The sequence below is a fragment of the Crinia signifera genome, chromosome 3 (genome assembly GCF_055691185.1).
Source record: "Crinia signifera chromosome 3, ASM5569118v1, whole genome shotgun sequence".
In the NCBI taxonomy this organism is placed as follows: domain Eukaryota; kingdom Metazoa; phylum Chordata; class Amphibia; order Anura; family Myobatrachidae; genus Crinia; species Crinia signifera.
The window spans coordinates 132,249,638-132,277,631 of record NC_139219.1 but is presented as its reverse complement, the minus strand read 5'-3'; the positions used below and the strand labels follow the sequence as shown (position 1 = coordinate 132,277,631).

General features: G+C 38.3%; 1 protein-coding gene across 5 annotated transcripts in view; it reads left to right on the top strand.

Annotated features, from left to right (window-relative positions):
- SASH1 (SAM and SH3 domain containing 1) overlaps window positions 1–27,994 on the top strand; it is an 893,545-nt gene that overhangs the window by 849,176 nt on the left and 16,375 nt on the right. For all 5 annotated transcript variants that reach the window (XM_083176523.1, XM_083176527.1, XM_083176526.1 and 2 more), the window contains 8 exons: window positions 2,742–2,813; window positions 4,106–4,249; window positions 7,560–7,695; window positions 8,092–8,261; window positions 9,569–9,778; window positions 12,578–12,728; window positions 13,834–13,947; window positions 26,878–27,824. In XM_083176523.1, the coding sequence (XP_083032649.1) occupies window positions 2,742–2,813; window positions 4,106–4,249; window positions 7,560–7,695; window positions 8,092–8,261; window positions 9,569–9,778; window positions 12,578–12,728; window positions 13,834–13,947; window positions 26,878–27,824 (1,944 nt within the window). The remainder of the gene's footprint in view (window positions 1–2,741; window positions 2,814–4,105; window positions 4,250–7,559; window positions 7,696–8,091; window positions 8,262–9,568; window positions 9,779–12,577; window positions 12,729–13,833; window positions 13,948–26,877; window positions 27,825–27,994) is intronic.

The window sequence follows — 27,994 nt, the reverse complement described above, 5'->3', positions numbered from 1 at the left end:
TTATTTTATTGCTTCGCTCTTACTTGTGGCAGCTTCTTAATTGTAATAGCTATGCAATTTAACCTCTTACTGCCTCATATATGGCCCAATAGATGTATGTGAGTGTGTGTTTGTGTAAGGCAGATAATTAGAGCTAACATAGCTGTATACTACTAACACAATTGTTTCCTGCGAGACACAAGCAGGACATCACACATTTTATGGAGTGCAAAACATGGCTGACTGCAATCTCTGGGAATGGGGCAATTCATATTTTGTGAAAGTAATCATCCTGTGTGATTATTATTATTATTTTTTTGGAGAACATTATTCATACCGTGTTTATTGTTTAATGAAGATTCTGCACTTGATTGCATGTGCATTCCATCGTTACTGATCATTTCATCTACTGCCTCAGTAGCAGCTTACCCTTGTCTCTACTTAGGATACTAAGACTTTTCCAATGGAATGTGTACAGGAACTGATCAATAGTAAAATTAGTTAATTATAAACCTAAAATGATCGTACTGACCAGTATAAAAAATATGTGCTTTAATAATCTGGGCAAAAGCAATTTTCTTTCTGGAATCTTTTACTTATTTGGGAAACTGAATGATCTAAGCTGTTTAAAGGTTTTATAGTCTTATGATCTAGTCTTGCATTGTGTTTATTTATTCTAATACTACATCTATTTTTTTTGTGTTTTAAATCTGTCTATATTATTTATAATGTGTTATCTGATTAAAAAAATAAAGGTCATATTTCTCATTCCATACAACAATATATCCACCGCAAACTGATTTGCATAGCGATGCTAATTTTAATTCACCCGCTATTCTTAATTTTGTGCTTCTATATACTGAATCTAATATTGCTTCAGTCTCTGTGAGCTTGGAGATTTTGGATCATGCGAAATGTATGTTTCGTGGAAGTAGACTATCAAACATACAGCCAACTCCCCTCCCCCTTTACAGAGTTGCGGCACAGATTTGTTTATTTCCCTAGTGTGGTTACAATCCTTTGTTTGTTTTTTTAAATCTGTTTTTTTTTCTTCTTCCCCCCCAGCTGCGTAGTATGTTTTCTTTTCACATACAGTAGATTTCTCTAGTGCTATTTAGTAGCAGATAACTTGGACAAAAGGCCAGCTAAGCTGTATATTTCCTGTGCCCATAGTCACATATATTAATGAGGAAGTACAGGAAGTGGCAGATGCTATGGGGAAAAGGAAGGAGTGAACAGGAAGTTCTGGCTTATGGACCGTACAATTGGCCCAGTATTGTATTCACCAAGAAGAGCATATTTAGTCTGAGTTTTTTGTTTTTGTTTTAAATTAGTGACCAGCTGAGCTGTTGCACCACACAGTGCAGATATACTGTACGTAGCTTGCAATATCTTTGGTGTAGGCAACAACTGTTTTGAGTATTGTATTTGCTTCTCTTATAGTACTCAATAAACCAAGTAATCACTCTTGCAGCAAGTATGCCATGGGCTGATACTAAACCTTTGTCTCTATATTTTGTAGTGGGGCAGAAGGGAATAATTAGTGGCTGCCATGTTGTGACATTGTGTTTTATACTAACATTGTAAATCCTAACAGCAGTCTATAGTGCTAATTAAATGTTATTGGACAGTGCTGTCAATTACACAAGTTACAGCTGCGCATACATGGCTTATTTAATAGATACTGATTATGTTTTGTTTGTGAGCTATGTTTTATATGAGAGTACAGAGAAAAGTGAATCATGTAAATTTAAATACATGCATATTTTATGTGTTACATCAATTATTGGAGTAGTTATTAGGTTTGTTTTAAAATAAGATCCTGTACATGATTGAAGTCCTCTATTGCAATAAGACACTCAGTGCGGTCACTTATTTGAATAATGCTGTTGTACATACATGGAGAATAAGTTTCCCATTGGATCCCTGAAAGATCTTTCCTTTTGGTGTGTGTGTGTGTGTGTGTGTGTGTGTGTGTGTGTGTGTGTGTGTGTGGTGGGGGTGTATAGGAGTAGATCGCACATTCTAAATTTGTGGTTATTGACTACTGCACTTCCTACTAGTATATTTTTAATAATACTTTCTGCCTGTAGGAATACTGTAATGTCTTCTGTAGTTAAACCATTATTCACCATTCGCAGCACAAGTTTTGTGTAAAAATGGTAATTGTATGGCAATAACATACTGAGATAAAGAAGATGTGGGTATAGTTTGTGTTGAACATTGTAGACAAGTATTAAAATGGTCGTTTCCCCCATGCTTTACAGAATTTTATATTGATGTACTGTCTGTAGCTGCATTGCATATCTTTAAGTGTGTGTGTGGGGGGGGGGGGGGGGGGGTGAGAGACAATGAACAATAAGCCATGTGGTTACCATATGTTGACTGATCCTGCAGGGATTCTCAATATGATTGAAAAATGACTAGAGACTATAGGCTGCTTTGATGAAGGGCAAATACAATGCGATCCACAAAAAAAACAACAACAACCCTCATTCCACAAACCAAAATCATTTCTGGAAACCTGTTAATATCTTAAAGTGACTGAAACCCTATCAAATTTCATTTTCTGTGTTCGCATGAATCACCATGGTGAAACATCAAAAATTGTCAACTTTTTGTTTTTCCAGCTTTCATTTTTTACAATGGCATATGTTGTTATTTTTTGGGCAGGTTGAATATATTTTATATTAATTATCTATTTTCTTTTATTATCCCCCTTTTCTTTCTCACTTCCTACCTGAATCCTGTTTCCTCTACAGAGGACCTGCAGCTTTGGCGGATTTGACCTAACCAATCGCTCACTGCATGTTGGAAATAATTCAGAGTTATTGGTGAGTTTATTAGACTTCTATATCATAGTTGCCTACCCTCCTGCAGTCTGCAGGAGACTCCCTGAAATAACAGCAATCTCCCTCTCTCCCTCATTAGTCTAGCAATCTCCCTCATTTCACCTAGCCCATATTACACTGGTACATTTTTGGGGAAACATGGAATGAGAGATACATTTAGATTGAATCATCAGCACCACTTCCAAGCATTTTAGCAAGTATAGTATCTCTTACTAACTGCTTTGGGGCTCATCTACATTTGGATATTAGTCATTTTAAAAGATTCCTGTCAGACGTAGCAGTACACACCCACGCTTCTAGGTGCCACTTCACAATCTCTTTTCACAATCTCTCCATATATGGAACTAGACACGCCCCTTAAGGGGAGCATGACATGAGCCTCAATGAGGACCTGTGCAAAATTTTTCTACCAACTACAATCTCCCTAAAACTAGTTTTTAAAAGTAGGCAAGTATGTTCTATACTTATGTTATCTGTTTTATTTCAAACATTTCCTGCATCACAAATGACTGCAGAAAATGAGTATTCAGATATAGGGGGGTATTCAATGTTGGCCGATATAATTTGCGAAAATGGTCGATATTTTCGAGGATGAAATCTCTCCCAGGATTGAATACCCCCCTAGGGAAAAATTCTGTTTAACTGGGTTAAATTGATACCTGGGGGCGTAATTCAATTGATGCGGTTAGCCATCATTATCAGGGATTTTGTTTCATTGAACCGGAAGTAGAAGAAAACACATTTTACAGCAAAGAAAGGGGGTAATTGAATTCCCTCTTAGTGGGGGAAGGTGGCCTGTCCTCTTGTGTGACTGTGTTCATGAATATTGGGGCTGCATGTAACCAGGGCTTTTTGATAAAATGGTTGGAGAATAGAGGTCACAGACTTTGCTCATTCTTTCTCACACCTTTACTGAGAGCCTAAATGAGCACAGGTCTCCCGATGTACTTTCTGTGTCACATTAACATATAATTTAGTATCTTGCTGCTAAGTGAATCTCTCCCTGATAGTTTGGTATTGGGAGGAGCAGGGTCCCCAGTAACAGGAAATTCTCCCAGAGAGTAGACTGTAAAAGTCGGCAACCCTGGTATATTCAGTTACAGACGGAGACCATATTAAAGTGCTGGATCTGTATGGCTTTGGAAATATGAGTATTCGTTTAGCAGGGAAAGATGATGTTTATTGCAATCACACTTTTCCACAACAAAATCATGCTGCCTTTCATTATCTTTCTCCCACACTGGAAGACCCTATGACCTGATTTACTCTTACAGGAGAAAGATGGAGAGTTTATATACAAAGAAGTACTCAAATCCCCCACCACACCACGAATCTCACTTGGTAAAAAAGTGAAGTCTGTCAAAGAAACCATGAGGAAAAGGATGTCCAAGAAATACACAAGTTCTGTGTCAGAGCAGGTCAGTAGGAAATTTACATTACTTTCCTGCAAATTGTTTATTGAAATTAAGCTGATTTAAAAACAGAAATAAGCCTGTGAATTCTGGAGTCCAGCTGTGTTTGGGAGCCACATTGACGGTTAAAATAAAGCTCTGCAGCAGCTACCTAGCATATGGCTGCTGTTTGTGCGTGTTAGCAGTCTGCCACATAATGCGTCTTCACCACAACAGAAGGGGTGACGTATCCACAGTGTATGATACGTTACAGCTGACCCATACCCTTTACCTCTAGTACCACTCGCCAGTCACTACAAGGTTCATATGATAAAAAGACCCAGATACTTACAACCACTAAAGTGACTTTCTAAAACATACATATTCATTTAGCCCTGTTTAGTCATGTGACTTTTCCTATTCTGGTTACAAATATTTGAATTCCTTATGGTACACAAAGAGCAGGGGAACCAGTTACCCTCTATTTCTTTTACACTTTCCTGTTGCATAAAAAGCAAGCATGCGATACATTGCTAATGTTCCAAACACATTAATCACAAATTAACAAGCACATTAAATTACACTGAGTAACTGTGGCTTAAGGAAAACTCTGGTATATTTGTCATTTAAAACACTTTCCTAAATCACTGGGTAAAAATGTTAACCACAAGGGTAGATCGATTTAATGAAATAGTTTCTTTCTTTCTTTTTTACTGTATATTGTCTCATGCTGCCCTCTAGCTTTAAAACTGCTGCATTACATTATAGTCATTCTGTGAAACCGTGAAGACCCACTGTTCTTTCTCTATATAATACAGCTTTGTCTTTGCCAGTATACATTGACAGTTCAGTCAAGATAATTAATTTATTAGGTGGTCAGTATGTAAATGGACTTTGATAAGTCTGGCCTGAGGGCCTATAGCTCAGCTTAATAGCAGGCAGCTAGCACTGTGGATTGAATTAGCATCCCATTAGGGTAAGGCTGCTTCTGTACTGGACAAATGGTGATGAATAGGGCTTCAGTGCATAGCCTTACAGAACAATGATGCTTAAAGATCAGTCAAGTTATTTTGATGGGGAAATTAAACTAAAACCGTTTTAATTTGAATAATTAAAGTGTGATATGGGTTTATAGCCTTAGCATAAGTCAGTTAAAAATGTGGCACATTGGGCTGCTTCTAGTATTTGGGAACCTTTAAATTTGTATGACCTTGCACAAGTTGGGACAACAGATGGCCTGCTAAAGCCACTTAGAGCAAGCAACATAGTTGAAGAATTACTCCCTTTGCAGGGGAGCTCAGCTGCAGTGCACTGCGGGGTGCAGGGCTCCAGTAGCCTGCACCCGCTATAAACTCCAAGCATGTAGGGTAAAGCCCAAACGGGACAGCAGAGGAGCAGAGCATTTCAGCCCAGCCATGTTAATATAACATTTGCGTAAATAATGGTTGTTTTAGGCAAGAGATCAATCTGCTGGAATAAGTGTTGTTTACTGAAAGTCCATATAGAACCATATTGAAGTTGTCCAGTGCCCCGCAGTAGTCTGACACACAAAACACGCAGAGAGGTTATTTTGGTTGAGAGATCACGTTGTGCCTTCTTCTATTCCAGCTGAGTTGCTACTGTGGAAATTAAATACATTTGCTGCTGGTTTTGCAGAATGCAAATTATAGGTTTCATTTAACAAGCTTTGTGAGTAGTCGTAAGTTCCATGTACTTGGCCTGTCTGAACTCTTCTTGGCGTCATTCAAAAGACATGCTGCTATTTCTGCATATTGAAGTTTGTCTATGTTAATACTGAGTTAGTGGACAAAGCTTATTGCCTATTCAATATTTGAATACGTCATTGAAAGCTTATTCGCAGTGATCAGATTCTAAATATGTAAATACTGGCATACAAAGTAAGGTAAGTACTACCTTAACAGCCGTAACTTAAAATGTCACAAAAAAATAACAGAATTAATAAGCATTCTTTTTAAAAAAATGTAACGTCCCATAATTCCCGAAATTACCTGAACATTTAGCAGATACGATGAAAGAGTGCAGGGTTTTTATATTGGGTAAAGAAAGAGGTGGTTTTCTCATTTCCTATTTTTCTATTTCAAATGGTAAAACAAAAAGAATGAATATTCAAACAACACTTTTCTGTACAGAGGAGTAGCTTAGACACTTCTGTGATGTTATTGCAGGGGGATTGGATTCGGCTGAGACAGGTGGGATTCCGACGGTCATTATACTGACATAGGAATACTGACCGCCAGTGCTCCAACAGGGGGGTGAGCGCAGAGAAGCCCTGTTCTGGCTCACTGTTCTCGCCATGCTGCAAGCTCGATGACTTGCTGCACTCACCACAGGTTCTATTCTCCCACCAGGGAGAAATAGCCCCTGTCAGTTGGGATACCAACTGTCAGGCATTTTACAGTCAGAATTTCGATGTTGGTGTACTAACAGTCCAGACTGTCAGAGCATCGTCTGGCACACATTGCAGGTCTGTGCAATAAGCTAGCTGTTTCAGAACTTCTTATCCCTGCATGCCCTACCATACTTTTTGCTATTTAGCTATGCTAAAACTGTTGCAGGGCATGCTGGGATCTGTATTGCCCACCCCTGTGTTCAAATGTACCATGGACACATGTAATTTACCTACATGCCTGCCTGTCTTGCGATATTCTACATACCTTTACTAATGCAGCTTTTACTGCCTGATTCCTTCGGTATCCAGCAAGCAAGATATATATCAATTTCATCATTCTAAAAAAAAAAATAATAATTCTGTATAGCATTTTTATCCTTGCAATGTAAATCTATTTTATTCCCCAATAGATTTTCTTTAAATCCATTTAATGCTGATGTGACCAAATAATATTTTAATCCTATTTCCTATTTTAAGATAATTATGTAATATGCAATATTTCTGTCATATTTCAAAATAATTTGTACACATGACCATTCATTGTGTCAGTGTAAAGTATTTTATCCCAGCTCAGCAATGCTATACGAAATCCAGTTTATATTCTTAATAAATATGCACATTTTCCTTTAGCTGATCTCTTATAAGAAACAAAGTCAATATTATTTAGAAATGTTTACAAATTCATCTATTTCATCTCAATATATCATCTACAGTATATATACATGTCTAGTGTCCGTGAGTCTCTGAAACACTGCCATCTCCTAGCAGAGAGTGACACTACATCTCTTTCTCACACATGCACAAACACAGAAGGTAGCAGATTAGCTTTTGCTTCGAGCGGGCTGACTATTATGTATGTATTTGGATAGTGTGCCTATTTTGAGTTTTTAGTTTGTGATATTTATACAGGATGTTAATGTTTTGTAGGACTCGAGCATAGATGGAATACCTGGCTCTCCCGAATCTCCTCTGCCCCCCATCAGCACACTTGAAAAGCCCAAACTTAAAGCAGGGGGCTCAGTGGAAAGTCTTCGAAGCTCCCTGAGTGGACAGAGTTCTATGAGTAAGTATATCTAGTATATACATAGGACTCTCCTAGTTATCGGTCTACCTTCCTAAATTAGCTGATGGGTATTCATTGGAACTACACGAGGCAAGCTTCCAAAATGCACAGAATGTCATTTAAAAAACAGCATGTTCCTGCAGATGGTTTTCTATCCATGTCTGCTTAATTGTTGTCTGTTGTCATTTAACATTCTTTCCATCTTCATTTAGTAGATTAACTATATATTTTATGTTAAAAGACCTGCATAATCTCCTCATTACCCTTCCTAGCAGCAAAACAAGACAGTCTCCATTATTCAGACTGTATCAATAGTATAGTAAAAAGAAGCTTCTAAAGCATATATTGTACGGGTAGCTTTTGGCACATATTGTTGATTGTTGTTTGCTTCTTTAGGTGGTCAGACTGTAAGCACAACAGACTCCTCCGCTAGCAACAGGGAGAGTGTAAAGTCTGAGGATGGTGATGATGAGGAGCCACCATACAGAGGACCTTTCTGTGGTAGAGCTAGAGTCCACACAGATTTCACTCCTAGCCCCTATGACTCGGACTCCCTGAAACTCAAGGTTAGTAACAGGGCAGACACTAGTTAAAGTGTACTTCTGACTAGTATATAGCCTGAGGAAAGTAAAGATGGCCATTATATGCAATGCAAAGGTCCAGTCACTCATAACATGTGACAAAGCTATATACATGATATTGGTGGTTTGCAAAAGTGTTCAACCATACAGGATCAACAGATGTGTTTGTTTTATAAAAGACACACCTGTTATTTCAGGCAGTATATTAAATTCCATACTCCTTAAAACAAAATGTTATGCTGTTATAAGTATTCAGCATGCCTGTGGTGACAACATGATGGTATGGTGTTTGCAGCAGAATAAGAGGTGTTAGATTTGCACCAGACAACATTTTGAATTGGGACAAAAATAGGAAAAGACTTCAAACTAATATCCAAGTGCTTGGATATGCCAGTAAACCCTGTTGGATTAATTGTTAGAAAATGGGGTACTTATGTATTATCTGGGCTCCCATGTTAAATGCACACCATTTTGTCATACCCCTACTATCCAACTACGCATGGAGTTGATTTTATATAGTGTGGCGAGCGCAGCGAGCCACCGTGCCCGAAGCGTGGCGAGCGCACGCGGTCTCATAAGAAAAACGGGAGCCCAGATATTACATAAGTACCGAAAATGGAAGCTGCATTATATCCCCCAGGCACTCCCTGAAAACTCTACTGCAGAGCAAAGAGGGCCTGTGAGGGAAGCTACAGTTTGAAGGAGCTCAGTGGATGAGATTGGAGACAACGGAGTCAAGAGCTCATCATATAACTGGCCTGCATGGGAGGCTGGCTACTCTAGAGAAGAATAAACCCATAAAAACATGTCTGCACTTTGTCAAATCATCAATGACACAGCTAAAATGTAGGATAAGATTTTTGTGGTCAGACAAAAATGTAACTTCTTATCTTTTATTTTCTTAAAATGCTCTTTGCTTCAATTTCACAGATTTCTTTCAGAGAATCCCAACGTTATTTGTATCAGGTGTCTTTAATCCATAAAGGCTTACTTTTTAATGATTCACAGATGGAGGCTATGCATGAAGAATTTTATTCAGTTTGGGTTTTTAATGAATTATGAGTTTGAAGATTCACTTTAAGAGCCTACTAGATCACTATAATTTAGTGTCTGGAAAATCTGTATAAGTGCCATATGCAATATAGATATATTTGTTGACTCTTTTGTTTGTTTGTTGAATACTTTTGCAAGCCTGTGTGTGTGTGTGTGTGTGTGTGTGTGTGTGTGTGTTTGTACAGTGGACATAAGGGTTTGTTACTTTTATAATAATTGAATTACTATATTTTCTGCAGAATGGAGACATCATTGAAATTATAAGCAAACCTCCAATGGGCACTTGGATGGGCCTCTTAAACAATAAAGTTGGTACTTTTAAGTTCATTTATGTGGATGTAATCAATGACGTAGAAGAGAAACCTAAGCGGCCGACAAGAAGACGTCGTAAGGGAAGACCACCAAAGCCCAAGTCCGTAGAAGAGCTTCTAGAACGCATCAATCTAAAGGTTGGCTTGGGTGTTTGTACAGAGCACTGATGACTGTAAAATGCACTGTAATCAGTAGTGGCAGACACATTGCATTCCCTGCATATAGTGCCTGATTCAGAGATGAATGCAGTTTACATTGCTGCTGCATCTTTGTACCGGTAGCTGGATATTGCACCTACAACTACTGCCGCAAGATTTAGCTACTCATGTACTCAAGCTTACATTACTTTACATTCACAAAGTATAAAATAGTATTTTAAGTAGCCCTAAATCCAGAGGTATAAACTGTGGATGCACAGCAAAATTGGTAATGGGCTCATGTACATGAAGCAAGCAATTTTCCATATGTTATGGCATACTGAATCTCCTTAGTAAGGATAACTTTTGGATTTTACATCTACTTTTCCAGATGTAAAATTTACATACTCACTTTTTCAACTTACACTTACATTTATTTTCTGACCTAAGAACAAAACTTTTTTGTTTAATAAAATGTTATTTTTTTCCCTAATGGTTTATTGTGTTTCATCTACTTACTCAAAAAGGATTTTTGAAAAATAATGAAAATGTGTGAAAGTACATTTACAGATCTCCTGGGGGCACAAAGCTTAACTCATTCGTTCATTTGCACTGGTTATGTAGAGTGATGACGCATCAGAGTGATTGCTTTGATCGTGCCCATGTCTTTTAACCAATATGTTTCATAGGGAAATGATCCCTAAGGTGGATATTCAATCTCCGACAATATTCCTGATGGTGGAAATATCGGCAGTTCAGTATTCAATTCCGTCCGGGACTCGCCATCCTGTCTGGGACTCCCCTGCTACAGACCCCCCTCCCTATAGATGGGATTCCGAAAGTCTGGATATTCCGACAGTCAGAATCTCAGACTGAGTACCCCCCTAAATCCATTGTGTTCAACAAATTTAGGGCTTCTCCCTATTTAAGAAGCTACCTGGCCGGCTTGTTGGCTGCCTCTGGCAATAGCATAGGAAAGCCTATCTAACAATGGCAGTACCAGTACTGCCAACTATTCCCCTGTCCCTATCACTGTTGTTATCGCAGAATGGTAATAGCAGAGCGTAGTAGCACAAATAAAATAAAATAAAAAATGTTTTCATTACAGTTACAATCTTTAATAAACAGACCCATGTATCTCTCCCTTCAGCTAACGTAACTACAGCAATGTTAGGGAGTTTTAAAATATATTTAAACCCTTTCAGCGTTGGAGCGATTAGCAAATAAATGTGATTTTTATTTTTCTCCTTATACATAAACTGAAATCCAAACTTAATAGAGGTTATAAGTATAAAACAAGATTTATACAATAACTGTTTCACCTCAGTAATAAAACCACCAAGCATGAAATCAATTGCTTATATTACAAAGTGTATTTAATAGAATAGCTGAGCAGCCTGTATTACAATATGATTATTTATTATGATTTGGTGCATATGGGCTGTACAGATTTTGTGAGCATATTGGTTTGTTGTAGAACACTGCAGACCATTACTCACAGCACTGACAAATAAGGAGCACTGAAAGGCACACAGACAACTTTCTAAAGGAGAAGGAGATTCAATTAAAGTCCAACTACATTATTATTACTCTGCTGCTCCCAGGCATAGAGCTGAGAAGCTATAATCATGGCCATTTTCATAACATGACTTTTAACTCCATAGATTGCAGTTATCTACCTATCTCCGTTTCCAAATGTACTGAGTAATTGAACTTTTCATATTCGAGGCAGCTTTTAAACACGGTTCTTTTTCTTGACGTGTGTACTGTACTGTTTTTCTTGATTCTTATGGCAAAATCTCTGTTTTTGTTACGAGCAAAAAAAAAGACTTCAAAGTAATCGGATCAGTTTATGCCAAGTATACGTCACATATACATTATGTCCATGTTTTCCATGTTGTTCTACCATTCTACTCGCAAGATGCACTTGCTATTTACACACTATTATACTATAATAAAATGTAAAAAAATCATTATTAATGCTGCAGAAACAACTCTTGCGGTGACTTGACATTGCTCTCTGCTGGCTGGAGTCTTGTCCATCACAGCAGTAACAATATTTCCTATCCATGCAAGCAAGCAACACATAATTTTTTCCATGTCACCTTCTGATACCCCAGGTGCAAGTGCAGATACCAATTTATTTTACTCATGTTGAAATTATAGGAAAGATTTAACCAGCCATTGCTGAACAGTTTCATATGTTACTAATTCGCCATGTACTGTATTATATAGCTTCCCTTCTGGACTTGAAACTTGGTGCGACTGCTATGCTATTTCTGGTGCCTGTCCTTGTGTTTCCCTCTTATGTCCCTATAAATTGTAAGCTTGCAGCAGGGCCCTCCTACCTCCACGTTTGTCTGTTTTTACCCAGTTTGTTCTATCACTGTCAACAATTGCAGCTCCAAATAATGATCCTGGTGCTGTCTATGCCTTTTCACTTTTGTCATCTCATAGAGGAACATGTGCAGATCTTACTTGCTACATGCAGCCATCTCTACTCATATGTGTAACAGTTCTTTTTATTTTTAAATATTTTTTCCAAGTCATCTTTTTTATATTCCATGCAAATTATTATTCCCTATAAACAAGGCACCTTTTTAGTTGACATGAGCCATTACATCAAGGTCAACTTATGCACTTGTACTTCATCTTCCTGTCTACTCCAGTTACTATTACTCCATTAGCAAGATACATACAGCAGTATGAGAAGCCATAACCTAAAAATAAATTACTTTAATGTCTTTATTACTCTACATTGAATCTTAACTTTTTTTGTTTTGTTTTTTTAATTTGCAGGAGCACATGCCAACTTTTCTCTTCAATGGGTATGAAGACTTGGACACATTCAAACTTCTTGAGGAAGAAGATTTAGATGAACTGAACATCCAGAATCCAGAACACAAGGCAGTTTTACTTACAGCTATTGAGCTATTACAGGAATATGACAGTAAGATATCTTTAACCAGAATCTTGAGATAGGGAATAACTGTATTTTTAATAATAAATAAGATAATATGTTTTGGAGATAGTATATTGTGTTATGATTCAATATAATATGTAATATTCTACTGAAATATTATTTTAAAGACCAAGGAGGACATCATAAAAAATTGTACTTTACAAATACTGAGTGTACTCCGGTTTCCTGTGCGGTAAATACTGTGCACTTTTTTACCTGTTGGACCTAGTTTAATCGTGCAAGTCCCTTTATGTATACATATGAAGTCATGATTTTCATATTGCACTGGGCACCCTTATGTATATGCTTTTACCATATGTTCAATTATAGTTAATATCTGAGTGAGTATCAAACTAGTTATTGACCTTTACATATTTGTAAAATGGCTCTCAGAAGAGTTCTAGAGCAGGGGGTCCTCAAACTATTTTGCTCTGCGACCCCATCAAACAATAAAAATAATTACAGGACCCCAGCAAGTTACTGCAGAAGGTCATCACATCACATGTAGGCCTTATTCAGATCTGATCGCAGTACAAGTTTGTTCTCAAAATGGACTAAACCATGTGCACTGCAGGTGGGGCAGATGTAACCTGTGCAGAGAGAATTACTGTAGATTTGAGTGAGTTAGGTTGTTTCTGTGCAGGGTAAATACTGGCTGCATTATATTTATACTGCAATTTAGATTTCAGCTTCAACACACCCCACCCAAATTGAACGCGCTCTGCACATGTTACATCTGCCCCGCCTGTAGTGCACATGGTTTTGCAAATTTTGAGAACAAATTTGTACTGCGATCAGATCTGAATAAGGGTTATAGTCAGCAGACAGCACATGTATGGCAGAATTGTGGAGGCACTAAATGATGTGAGGAGTCTAAAATAACAGACTTTTCAGACTCCTTGATGGTCCCTGATGGTCAGCAACATGGAGTCATGACCCCATGCTGAGGAGTTCAGGACCCACAGTTTGAGAACTACTGTTCTAGAGCATTAAGAGAAAAGGTTACCATCTGAGCAGATGGGAAAACATATTTACTCTTTATGCACCCCTGATTTAAGAATTAACTGTCCTTGTGTTTGCATTTACTTTACAGGTAACAGTGATCACTCCGGGTCTCAGGAAAAACTACTCACAGAGGGCGAGAATAAAAGTGGATGTTCTCCCCGGGACTCTGGCTGCTATGAAAGCAGTGAAAACATAGAACATGGTAATGACAGGATGTAAACTGCAGCCATCTGGCTGACATGCATTGCACACTCTTTCATACTGGCCAGAACACTAAACTGTCCATGCACTATTTGTGAAGAGCGTTCATTTTCATTGGATAGAGGAAAAGTAAAGTGGCATTACGTAAAATTGTAGCATTTTACGTGGCTTACCAAGAAAATACCCTGCTATATCTAACTGGCCAATGTGCACATAACTGGTTTCTGTGGACTCTTTGCATTTGGGATTGTGTTCATGCTTCTGTTAACAAGGACCTCCATGCCTGGCTTTCTCATTCCTTCCATAACCTGCTCCATGCCTCTGACATCCTCTGGCTTCCTGTTCCATTCTCATTTGCATTATCATCCACTGTGTCACATAAATCCTGCGAGACTCTCCACTAACATATGCTAATCGGTTCTGGAGGCCTGATCTGTAAGATGACTAAACATCACTAATGCTTTGGAGAAACATTTATCTTTCGCTACCATCTTTGTCTAATTTTGAACATGTCATTCTTGAGATTTATACTTTATTTACTATGTATAACAAATTACTTTAGAATAATCATTATGGCAACTGTACAAATCAGATCAGGTACACCACTTTGTAGTAGTGATAAAGAAAATATGAATACTTCTGCATTTGTACAAATTTTAGAAAACCTCTTTGTCATCATATAGCCAGACAACTTTCCCAATAATAACATTGTCATTGAGTCTCCTGTTGGTAACGTGTTGGTAGGCATTCTTTACCTTACACCCAATAGCCTTAGATTTGGGGCCCCGGTGTGATTTTGACAATATAAGTACTAGATTTAAAGTGGCGATTAGTTTTAAGGCAAAACAACCTTATTTGCCTAAGCATGAATTACCACTTTAATTCTAGCATCTATATTTCCACAATCACACTGGTTCCTACTAATCACAAACAATTACATTTGGGCAATTGTATATTCTTGCATCAAGACAACTTTTTTTTTGGTACTTGTGGAGTATCACGGCTCTCACGACCTGCATCGTATGCAGATCATATGCTAAAAATCGCATCGCATGCGATCAAATCACATGCGATGCGATCGCACCCGATTTTGCACTGAAATGCATCAGAATGCATGTAAAAATGTGTATTAAACTTGTGAAATGCCCCCAAATGCCATTTTCATAGTGCACCACCCCCACTATCAACGTCAACCCGAAGCGTGGCGAGCGCAGCGAGCCCGCGAGGGGTGGCGGTACGCGTCCTACGACCTTTTCATACCCCCACTATCCACGTCGGCGTGGAGTTGAGAATAGAATAGTGTGGCGAGCGCAGCGAGCCACCGAGCCCGAAGCGTGGCGAGCGGACGCGGATACCTTCACAGCTATACGCGTCCCCTCGCGGGCTTCACAGGTATCCGCGTCCGCTCGCCACACTTCGGGCTCGGTGGCTCGCTGCGCTCGCCACACTATTCTATTCTCAACTCCACGCCGACGTGGATAGTGGGGGTATGAAAAGGTCGTAGGACGCGTACCGCCGCCCCTCGCGGGCTCGCTGCGCTCGCCACGCTTCGGGTTGACGTTGATAGTGGGGGTGGTGCACTATGAAAAATGGCATTTGGGGGCATTTCACTACTTTAATACACATTTCAATGCATTCTGATGCATTTCTGTGCAAAATCGGGTGCCATCGCATCGGATGCCATCGTATGGCATCCGATGCGATTGCATACGATTTTTGAGATAAAATGCTCAAAAATCGGTAAAACATCGTATCGCATCGTATGCCATCATATGCCACTACATATGGCATACGATGCCATGCGATGGCATACGATTTTTGAGCAAAAATGCTCAAAAATCGGTAAAGCATCGCATCGTATGCCATCGTATGCCACTACATATGGCATACGATGGGAGCCGTGATACTCCACAAGTACCTTTTTTTTTTTTTTTTTTTCACACGTAAGGTAACAAATATGGTTATAATGTCATTGTTATTATATAATCTACATTTGTATTGATTGTACCACCACTAAACTCTTCTCAGATATCCACTTAAAAGCACAAAGAAGCGTGAGTTCTTATCATGTGACACACAGAGACCAATGATAACTTTCCCAACAGTAACAGTATTATTAGGTCTTCATATTGCAATGTGGAAGGCATTCTCTACTATAGCGTAGTTGTGTCGCTTTGTGAGGTCAAATAGTTTCAACCTGACAAAACTGTTTAGGCGAATATTTCCATACATGTTTTTTTTTCAATGTAAACCCATTCTTGATATTTACAGTATGTACCATTTGCACTAAACTTCACTAAACTCAAAGGGGCATATTTACTAAACAGCAGCTTTTCAAAGCAGCTTATTGCTGGCAATTTTGCTCCCATGATTTGTTAAATGGCAATAATAAATGCAAAATTAGACGGGTATTCCCACACACAATCTACAGCTTTAAAAGGGCGCTGTTTCGTGAATACAGCACCTCAAGCCTTTACAAATATAGTAGTTGTTTTTTGGTGGAAATCTACACTGTGTAAAACTATGGTGATCTTACACTTACTGGAGTTCTAAAATTATCTAAAATATGCTTAATAGGTTATATGTTACTCTTATGACATACCTACAAACTGTAAGTTACAGAATTGTTTTCAAAGAGAAACCTAGATGTGGCAAGCATTTAGTGACAGTGAGTGGGCCAGTTATAAGCTTTTAATTGTTTATGGCATGTAAGAGATTATTTTTATTTCTCTTCTGTTTTAGTGTCAAGAATATAGTCATTACTGTATTATATTTGGTTGCTTAGTTAAGAGAAAACTAACTGCCTTAATTAAACTGATTTAGTTAATAAGAAAAACATTAAAACAAATTATTGTGATAGCTGCCATATATATTACTGAAAGCCCCACATCCCATTGTCTTAATTAACCCTTTGAGTGCAAAGTGAATTTTTCTAAATAGGTGAAAAAATTGCAAAGCAAACCTTTTTATTCAGCATAATGACCTGTAATGTTTACCTTATATAAGAAATATAATCTATTTTTAGACAACAGTTTTTATTTGAATTTATATAACAAATGTGAGTGATGCTGGCATTTTTAATGGATATTTTGCACATCTCTCACAAACATGTTGGCACTCAAAGGATTAACAAATGATCTGACTGACGAAAGCAATGTTGGCTCCAGTTGACTTTTTCTACCTCCCATACCTGTTTACATATTTGGGCTCATGCATACGGACATTGGAAAACTCCCAAGTCAAATGTTGTAGACACAACCTTGTACTGTAATACAGTGTTCTACTTGTGTTTTCCAAGCTTGCTTGCAAACTAGTATAAGTGTTTATTTTCCATTGAACTTTATTGTCTTTTAAGGTGCATACACATGGAACGATTTGAAGGACATTGTAGGCGTTCCCAATCATTCAAATTCGTTAACGATGCGTGTACCCACAAATTGTTAACGATGGTCTATGATCTTCCCTGCACGGAAAGTAAAAAAAAAAAACAATCTTTTTTAAAGTGTTATTCCGTATGTATGCACGATGAACGATTTGATACACTTGTGAACAATCTCAGAACACTTCTGGCATCATTACGTGTGTATGCACCTTTACTGAGCATTGGGACTACAGGCAACACCAAACTGGCCAAAAAAAGCAAACATGTGCATTATCCATGGGCTATCTGCTGCAGAGTATGTTTACTTGGACCTTGAAAACAAACAGTAAGATTAGAGCAAAGTATCTCCACATAGTACAGATACTTTTAGTGTCTTTCGGTTTATGAAGATTTTTATTCTGATCCATTAGTTTATCGATTTTAAATTTGCAAATAGCTAACAAGTTGCAGGAAGGGTGTAAAATCGATTGAAAATTTCATGCCGCAAAAATTTTAAAGGAAATAAATTAGATTGGTTTTAGGCTAAATACCAGAATCATGATTGCTTGCTTCTGCAACTCGTAGGCTATTACATATGGGCCAGCTAGTTGTATTTTTATGTACTGTGTATATTGATGTTTTTATTTTGTTTTATTTTATTGTAAAATTAGCTGTACTTTTCTATGTACAGTGTAGACAAAATAACATCTATTATTAAGGCCAATAAAGTTGACTAAATTGTACATTGTAGAACTTTTTGAAGCTGTAAGTAAAGACCTATGGTACTGTATGTAAATAAAGACACATGAGGCTTATTTTTCATTTCAAATGAAGAATCCATGTTAAAAACATTCTATAAAATGTAATAAAAGGTCTGCTTGTGTATTGCTTGCCTGCTTGCTTGCTTTTTTGAAACCCATTGTTCCTAACATACAGTACTACATTTCTATCTACATATTTTATTACTTATAACTCACTTCATTTTGTGTTATGTATCATGCTTTATTGTATAACTTTGTGATGCCATTTACTTGCTTGATTGTCTTACGTAACAAACATTATGATTGTTGCATGCTGTTATGCTGCATGCAGTTGTTGCCATTATTTATGTGCTACAGAAAGCAATGATAAGTAATTGCCGAAATTAGGGTTATATAAGTACATAAAGTATATTAAAGAAGATTGAGATGAGCTTCAACATTTTAAAGATATGACCCTTCTATTAACTATATTTGGAATGCTATATTATACTGCATGTTATGTTATACTGTTATTCCATCCAGCAGTATCTTTACTATCATTCCTGTACCTATTTGCTGCCTAGCTCGTCTGTTCTGTATTGCTGTTGCTACATCTACTGTTTAATTGTTAAACTCAATAAGTTGGTCATTCAGAAAATTGCTCCTTATACCTGTACACAATATTTCTCCCACTTGGATCTCCACTATTTCAAATCTTGCCCTGTCCAGAGCACAACTACTCTACTTTACTATCTAGCGACCTCCTGCCTATTTTTGTGAGCCTCTAATTTCTGTACGTATAAGACCTTGCAACATCCTAAGTACCGGGTTGCTGTCTACACTGAGGAAATAATGGGCCATTGTTATTGGCAGAAGATTCTCTTTAGAGGGACTCTAAAGGTCTCACGTCAAATAGTGCAGGAGTTCCCTGACAGAATGGCAATATAAACATCTAAACAAGACACAATTCCTTATGGTTCAAAACTCTGCACTAATGCTTATGCTGCAGTATCTCTGCCTCACTTCTAAACTTTAGTCAACAAACTTTTCTGCTCTTTGTAGTATAAAAAATGAATAAAATGTTATCTCTTTTTAAATCGCTTTTAAAGTTTAATTAAATGTATCAGGATATCAGAGACGCAATAGAAAAAAACTTCTTGTCCTTAAAAGGTGCTTTCAACAAAAGTGGTTTTATTCATCCTCTTTTGTTGTTCTGAAGATGAAAGAAGAATATCTTTCATAATCTAAAGAGATTATATATTTTGTAGAAAACTGTTCTAGAGAAGAACGGTGATGGTTTCATCTAGTTTTGTTATGTTGCACTATCTGTACGGATACAGAACACAGGCACTTAGACAAGTAACGGGAGTCATCTTTATGGTCTGGTCTTTGATGACCAGTGATCTGTATCTGAAATGCATCAAAGCTATATATATAGTTTAAGTTTACAGTGCACTTCAAAATCAGCCTCCACCTATATACAATTAAACAGTGGGACCATTTTTGTAAAATTTATTAAAATACATAATAAAAAAATTGTACAGAGTCAGACACAGTATTATTTGGTTTGTCCTTTCAAAATGGAAGATAACCCGACTCGTTTCGTCATGCAAGCCTTCATCAGGGGGATCGACTTTAAACAATAAACATACATACAGCCGTTTATACAATGATAAACTATTTTTCATATATAATAATAGTTTGGGCTTGAAGCTAAGAACAAAGATACATAACCGCCCTATCAATTTATAGGGTAGGGAGAATGAAGTTGTAAGAAAACTCAACTCCTTGCATTTGAAAACTTAAGTGGTAGTATCTCAAAATGTTAATCAATATATAGACTGGAGTAAGGGAGGGGAGCATGTTGGAACAGATAAAATAATATACCATCTAGATATTGTAATGTATAGTTTATACATACATACCCAGCAAATTTATCGAAACTGGCGTAAAATAGTTATGTTACAATCACAGACATTACATCTTATTTTTACATGCAAAATTTTAAAATGAACAAAGAAAAAACAAATAAAGACAAACATCCAAGGTATGAGTAGTCATTCAGAGTGCAACCTACCACATGCAGCAATAGTGGACTGACAGTTGCTGACAGCAGTTGTTCATATACCTCTGAATACCCTCAAAATTGAAGGTGCTCACCCACAATACCTTTAGGGCCCATCACTCCAAATATTTGATGGCAGCTGGCAAACTGTGGCATTTCTCATGATAAACCGAGAGGGTGACATCCCCAACCATCAATGGAAAGCTGCCCACTCTATGCCATAGGTATATAAAGTTAGGGTGTAGCATCCCAAATATAGGGTCAGTAAGAGACTTCTGTACTCTATCCCCCAAAACCCAGTGCTAATTGAGATTTCCCACAATACCTGACAAGCCCACTACTATATAGTGGAAGCCGGCAAAGGTTTTTGGGTATTTTCCGATATACAAAGGGTGAGGGGACTCCCCTGAGACAAACGGAATTCCCCACCTCTGCCATAGGTATATAAAGTGTGTTCTGAACATCTCTGAGCAGGACATTAAAGGGAGACTAGTACTTAAACAATCCAACCCCCTTTTCTCTCTCTCTTCCCATCTATTGAGACCCTTATCCTTTCACACTTAGAACTTGCTGCTGCAGGACAAAACAGAGTATATACTCTGGTATTATTAATATAATCACATATTATATGTAGTGACCATTTATAACCTGTTCAAAAAATATTTTCACCAGGGGATACTTATCCTTACTGCAGCTGGTATTTTTCAAACCAGCCTATAGCACTTCCAGCTTAATCAATATCAGTATTGCTACACATGTTTTATACTACCACCTTGTGATTTTTTGTACCGTTATATTCACGGGAAATCCGTCATCCCGTGACATGATATAATTGACGGTGCCTGTATTGAAAGATTTATATACAAACCCTGAGATTGTCTGATTTGAACCTTTAACCTACAGATTACACAAATTGAATTAGACACAACGTTTCATTACCTTTCTTTATTATTATAAAGCTGTGCATAAACACTCTGGATTGAAACATTGTTTAAACTGTGTACTTTTCCTATTCAGCAATAATCAGAACATGTCAAAAGGTCTTCCGAGCTAGATACTTTGTGACAATCTCAGCACAGATTGTATTCAGATTGATTATCACCAAGTGTGGCCCAATAGAAAGTGCTTTCCATGTTTTGTGTGTCTTTTGTGTGTTTAAATTGTATATGTTTGTCTAGTACTTATTTTAATGGCAATTAGAAATAAAAGCTAATTTTTATTACACTCAAAATCCTTTGCTTTACACAGAAACTCTTGTTTCCTATGTGTGATATTAGTCTGCTTTGACTGTCATTACATAGCTTTTCAACTCAATATTTTTTTTATATGATCATGATTCCAGTATAAACAGAACTTTGTAAAGAATGTGTAGGTGATCCTGTCATTTTGTGCTCTCCATTTCTGACGCTTTCTGGCCAATTAGTGCTACTTTATGGTTCTCTGCCACACTCATTATAGTACTCCTATATGCTTTATCTGTCTGCAGTACAGCAGGTCGATACAGTGGGAGTAAAGGCAGCACAGTGGCATTAGTACACCACATGTCCATTATTCATGTGGGTTATGTTGCTGTTGTCGTACAGGATATTCATTTGTTGTACTGCTGCTTTTGTTCTTTGTCTCCCAACCATCAAGAGACAGATTTCCCAGTTCAAGACCAAGAACAAATCAGCAGAAACTGCAAATCCCAAAGCTCTCTCACCCTAAGCCAAAGGCAGAATTGTTTATAATAGGAATTTGTTTAGAATTTTTTCTTGTGGGAGTTGTGCAAGAATATTTAGAGGTTTGACAAGTTATTTTTGTATGTGTGTGTGTATTAGGGTGAGTCAAAAATGATCCACACTCTGGCTGTAAAATTTACTTTAATTAACGGTACTTGTGTATTATCACGGCGCCCAGTAAGCAAATCACTTAGTGGGGTATTCTGCATAGGAAAATCGCATCGCATCGCGTACCGTGTATAATACTGTGCAATGTGATGTCCATATTAAGTGCACAGGAGGGTACTTATGTATTATCTGGGCTCCCGAAGCGTGGCGAGGGGACGCGGTCTCATAAGAAAAACGGGAGTGCAGATATTACATAAGTACCCACAGGAGTGCTTATACAATAAAATATTGCATGGGATCGCATGGCACCAAATGCAATGCGATGCGATATTGTATTGTACAAGCACCCATTTGATGAGATGTGATGGGTGCTTACTATGAGATCAGCTATGGCATTGTTTTGCGTCACCCCCAGTATCCACGACACCCCAAAGCGTGGCGAGCGCAGCTGAACGCATCCTCCAACCTTTTCATACCGCCACTATCCACGTCAGCGTGGAGCTGATTTTATACAGTGTGGCAAGCGGACGTGGAATACATGTAAAGTAATCCGCTGCGCTCGCCACACTATATAAAATCAACTCCACGCCAACGTGGATAGAGGGGGTGTGAAAAGGTTGGAGGATGCATTCTGCCACCCCTCACGGGGTTCGCTGCGCTCGCCTCTTTCGGGGTGGCGTGGATAATGGGGGCGTTTTCTGGACAAATTCACACCTGCAATATCATACATCTGACACAGTAATGACCACATGTGTTAACGAATAACTGGTATAATTTAGTGAATAATGAATGATGAAGAGAATATTAAAAACAATAATGACAATAATCAGTAACAGAATGACAATGATAGCAGTCAATAATAAGAACATTAACGATGAGAAAAATGAGAATAATGAATTAAACAAGATAAAAGAAGAGTCAATCTGCCTTTGGGAGCAGCGTCAGCGCATGAAGTATGCGCTCAAATGGCTTATCTGCAGCCAAAATGTTATGCTAAATATAACAGGGGTGGCCATTTGTATGGGGAAAAAATCTTTCCGGGGCCATATGTAAAAATTTCTCCCCGAGCCTGAGGTTCCCCACCACTGCCATATAAATTCTTGTAAATATGACTCCAAATGATGATGTGCTGGTTCCCGTTGCCACTTGTTCCTCCATTTGCAGGAGCCCCATAAGCGTTCAATCGTTTGTGTATGTGCACCAGTATCGGGGTCTACAAAGTTGTATTTATGATTAACCCTGGCATTATGATATCCTGCCCACTCCAATTCCTCGGTGCTATATGCCTGCCAGAAATCACTATAAATGGTTGTGCCAAGCTCAATGTTTTCATGTATGGTGGACATAAGAGTCGCAGCGTCACATTTGGGCACAACAGTTATGACGCACTGTCCTGTTTCTCGTGAGATGCCTCCAAAAACCCATTCCTGAGATAAAACATGTGCCACATTATATTTCCTTTTGATAAAAAGACTTTTGGCAACGGCCACAATCTGGCCCGGGTTCACCAATACGGCGCTGCGGCTCTGCCAGCAGGTCCATGGTACAGGCCTCCCGCATCCAGGCATTGTACAGGACCACTGTTTTATTTGACCTGTTCAGTTCACGCTGACTGTATTCTATAGATGTCGGCTCCTCTGCCCAAGAATATAAAAATCTGATCAGTCAGAAATGATAAGTGGCACCCAGGGAAAAAGAGGGCTGTGCTTAAGCTCACCTTTTGCCGGCAGGCTTTTATATGGCACCGCCACATACACTCCTTCACCGATAAGTGCATGTGGTGCCCATTGGTGTAAGTAGCAATCACTGGCAGCAGGTGATGGTCCTGAAAATATTTCACAGCATCCTCCTCTGAGGCAGTGTAAATCAGGTACTTGATGCAGACATCTCAAATGTAAATCACTGTAAATCACAGGGAAACACCAGCAGCTCTGAGGTACACTTCTTGTCACAACAGAATCACCTCAGAGTGATTTCTGATCAGATCTGACAGGGGGCGGGAAGGTTAAAATCGCATCGCATGGTACTATAACGCGATGCGATTTCACTACTTTACCGTACGTAACAAAACTGGGCGCTGTGATAATACACAAGTACCTAATTTACTGTCAGAAAAGACAAATACATTATTTATGAAACATAATCATTTCAATACACTTTGTCCATCTGTCAACAACATTTCATATTTCTTCATTAAAAATTGTGTAGGCAGAGCCATGGCTGATTTGCAAATGTTTTGCAACATAATCCACTGTCACTCATCTATCCAACAGAATCCGTTCATGTTCACGTTCAATGTTGACATCAGACATAGAAGGGTATCCAGCTCTTTCTTCATGGCTAACGTTTATTCATTTTTGACTCGTCTTGGTGTTGTGTGTATCTCTAATATACCAATAAATACACACGCACACACAATACTATACTAGTAAGAAGCCTGTCAGTGGCATGACTAGAGTAATGAAGTCCCCTGGCAAACTCCAGCTTATCGTGTAGACACAAAGACCTAGTCTTGTAGTCGGATAAGGCACATGCACAGTAATGTGTTTCACCGAGCCCTCTTAGTAGAACATACTGTAACATGTAACAATGATGATGAGTCCTTACCACAAACAATGGTTGGCTTATCTGTCCCGGGCTGCCTGGAACAGGGATTTCAATTGCCTTTTCTCACTGTAAGCACGGATGCCTGGCTAATATAACATTGACATTACTAAGGTGTCCGGGTCATGTCACAAGCTCCAGGTAGGCAGCTCTTAAGTACGGTGCAATTTTAGCACACATCGCTGGCAATATGGTGTCTGAGCGACCATATTGCCAGGGATTTAGATGTGCTATGGGTGATAAATTGCCAGGTGCCCGCTCCCGTGTACAGCCACTAATGGTCGTGTTCCCTGTGGCTCCCCCGGCAGAGTCTCCTTTTCATCAGCGACCATCTATGGTCTCTGATGAAAACAGGATACTGAGCAATATATTGCACCATGTGTACACCGCTTAAGTTTAGGTATATTTAAGTAAGAGCCACTATCATTAGGCTCTGTACTTGCTAATTATAGAATCCACTCTGTGATTAGGATGGGTTTAGGGTGTGGTGCCCCTGGATTGGTGTGACTAGGTGGCTTTGAGGTGGAACACTATTACATTCTATTTAACACTTCTAACAATCTCACAATATTTATGTTATATCTTGATTCCATTCATCACTTTCTTTTTATCACTTTTTGTATGGTGCTCGGGTTTTTTATATATTTCATCATATATGTAACCAAGATATCTGTATTCTATTATCATGTAGATTTAAGTCTGGTTACTGGTAAAAATATATATTGTTTAATGTTTACATATTACCTGCATGCTGCACTTTGAGTCTGTGACTGTCATCCAGATCCTGATTCCTCAGTCAGCTAATGACTGACTAGATGCCACTATGACACTTTCCTCCGCTGCTGGATGCTGGCAGTGACAGCTGATACTGGCTAGGGCTGGGTGGCTGGCCCTCCCCTATGATGAACAGTGTAGACAGTGGGACTCTGGGTGTGCGGGTGGGTCCACATGACATCATAAAGTTGTTTTGCAATGCTCCTCTAGGAACATTTGGGATTGCCAGTATATCTTTTTGTGGCCCCATGAGACCTGCTGGGATCTAGATAGATGCCTAGGTTGCCTTGTTGAAAATCCACTAATGGCTTGGTGGGACCCTCCTATCAGCAAGTCCCTCTGAGCTCCATACTTCCCTAAATGAAATGTGGGCCCCAAGGTATGGTTGCAATTGAGGTGTGTAATTGATTGATTTTTTTGTAGGTTTTAACAAAGTTTTCTTTATTGAAGCTTGACCAATACACAAACAAATTCAAAGAAGTACATCCAATATGAATACAGTATTACATACAGCAGATCAATTACCCATTATATAACCAGAATAAATCAACATGTCTCACAATGGTATCTGTCATCCAAAAGAAAAGACAAATATAATGGTGTCCACCACTTTCTTTTTCATGCTTAAGATATTTTTTTTTCACCACAACCTAGATCAACCACAGGCTTGTTATTACTGAGGGAAATCGTGGGGTCTTGCTCATATACGTTAATCTCATACCATTTTGTATCTCTAAAACACTTTCTACTTGTTCCTTAAGTGACTAGGACAAGGTATCTATATAGCTTTCCCTTGTCGCAAAGTCTTTCAGTAAACATCTACTTTTGTAGCGACGCCTCCATCTCCATTTTAAAAACAAAAGTTTTCCTAAAAATACAAAAAGCAATACATTTCTTTTTGCTACAGCTAATATGGTCATTAACAATTTCCGGACCTGCTATGCTACTCAAGTGCTTTCGGATAGTATACCAAATATTGCCCATTCGGACCTATTTCTATTTTAATATGTACTATATAGCCACTCACGCCAACATAACTGCTTTAAAAGATTAACCTTTTTGCAGTCCATCTGGTTTAAATTAATTGTTTTTTTTTTATTATTCAAAATGGTCTACATTGAATTTTGAACAATCTTAATGTTCTTATTTTAAAGTGGCTCACCATTGGATCTGCTACTAGTGCTAGGGCTATTGAGCCTGACTAGACGTTGGACCTGAAAGGGGTAAAGGGTAGATTTACTAAAGCTTCTTAACTTTTTCAGAGATCCTGTCACATGTTTTATGTTTACTTGTCAATTTATTTTTAATTGAAAAAGTTTGAATCTATTGTTATAACTATATATTGGTCAATATATACAGTAAAAAAAACAAATTTGAAATTGTTATCTTTTCAATAAAATCTACCCCTAAAAAAGATTAACTTTCCTTCTATTCTGTTAGCGTGAAAATGTAAATGTGTTTTGCACTTTAAAATAACAATTTAGCACATCCCATTGATCTACATTTTATACATACCATTGATCTGTGTACTGTAATATATATATATTTTTTCTTTTAGGCAAGAGTCGACTGACTTCTCCTATATCTCCAGCATTGTCTTCAAACCAGCACATTGACTATCCAAACTTGAACCTGAAGGTGATCAGAGAAGTCACAGGCAGTGAACAGATTGGGCAGAATCCTATTTATGCTACCTGTATGAAATCTGTGAGTCTCACTGGGTCTAAAAAGAACCGGCGGAGTCTGCCTGTTGGAGTTTGTGCAAGTTGTGAGCTTGATGGGAGCAAATCTCTTAAGATCTGGCCAAGATCACATTCCATGGACAACATTCAACAAGAAGGAAATGAAATTCATGGCATTAGCAAAAACATAGTTGTCTTTCCACCAGATGAAAGTCAAGAATCTGCTGATGGACTTATTGAGGAGGAAGCTGGAGATATGCATGACAGGATATCTTGTAATCTGGATGCAGTGTCTAAGCACCAAACTGCTGATCCCTTTCAGAGCACAAGGACATCTCATTTACAGAGCCACAAAAAAGGCAGTGGGATTCACAGCTCAACTGACACTTCCCGTGGATCTTTGGACAAGGCACCTGTATATTCTGGAGAACCCAGGATACCAACAAAACTCCCTTCACAACCACCCCCTGTCCCAGCCAAAAAAAGCAGAGAAAGACTTGCAAATGGGCTGTTCCACCCTCCTCTCAGTGCTACTGCCTCCTATACAGAAGAATCTTCTCTTCCTGTTAGAAATCATGGCCAGTTGGGTCCAAATGATTCCTCTACACTTGCTACACAAGAATGCGCTGCCCAAATTGCATCCCGACCACCTTGGTTGGCCAATTCCCCAGAATCTCTTAGTGTTCCACAACATGCTGTAAAACTGGGTCCTGTGTCAGCAAGAAAAGTTGCATGTGCCAGGGGGATGGATCAAGAGATATTGATAGAAAATAAGTTACAGTCTGAAGAGATAGATCTTACAGAGGAGCCATATTCAGATAAGGTAATGTTGGTTCCAAAATATTGTACAGGCAATTACCTTTATTGATGCTGTGAATGTTTATAGACCAGAAACATCTTTTAATTTGGTGTTTTTTTTTATTTTATGTAGATATATTGTGGCATATTAAGCATACAGGCAAACTGGATGATTTCTGTGTTCCTATTTTTTTT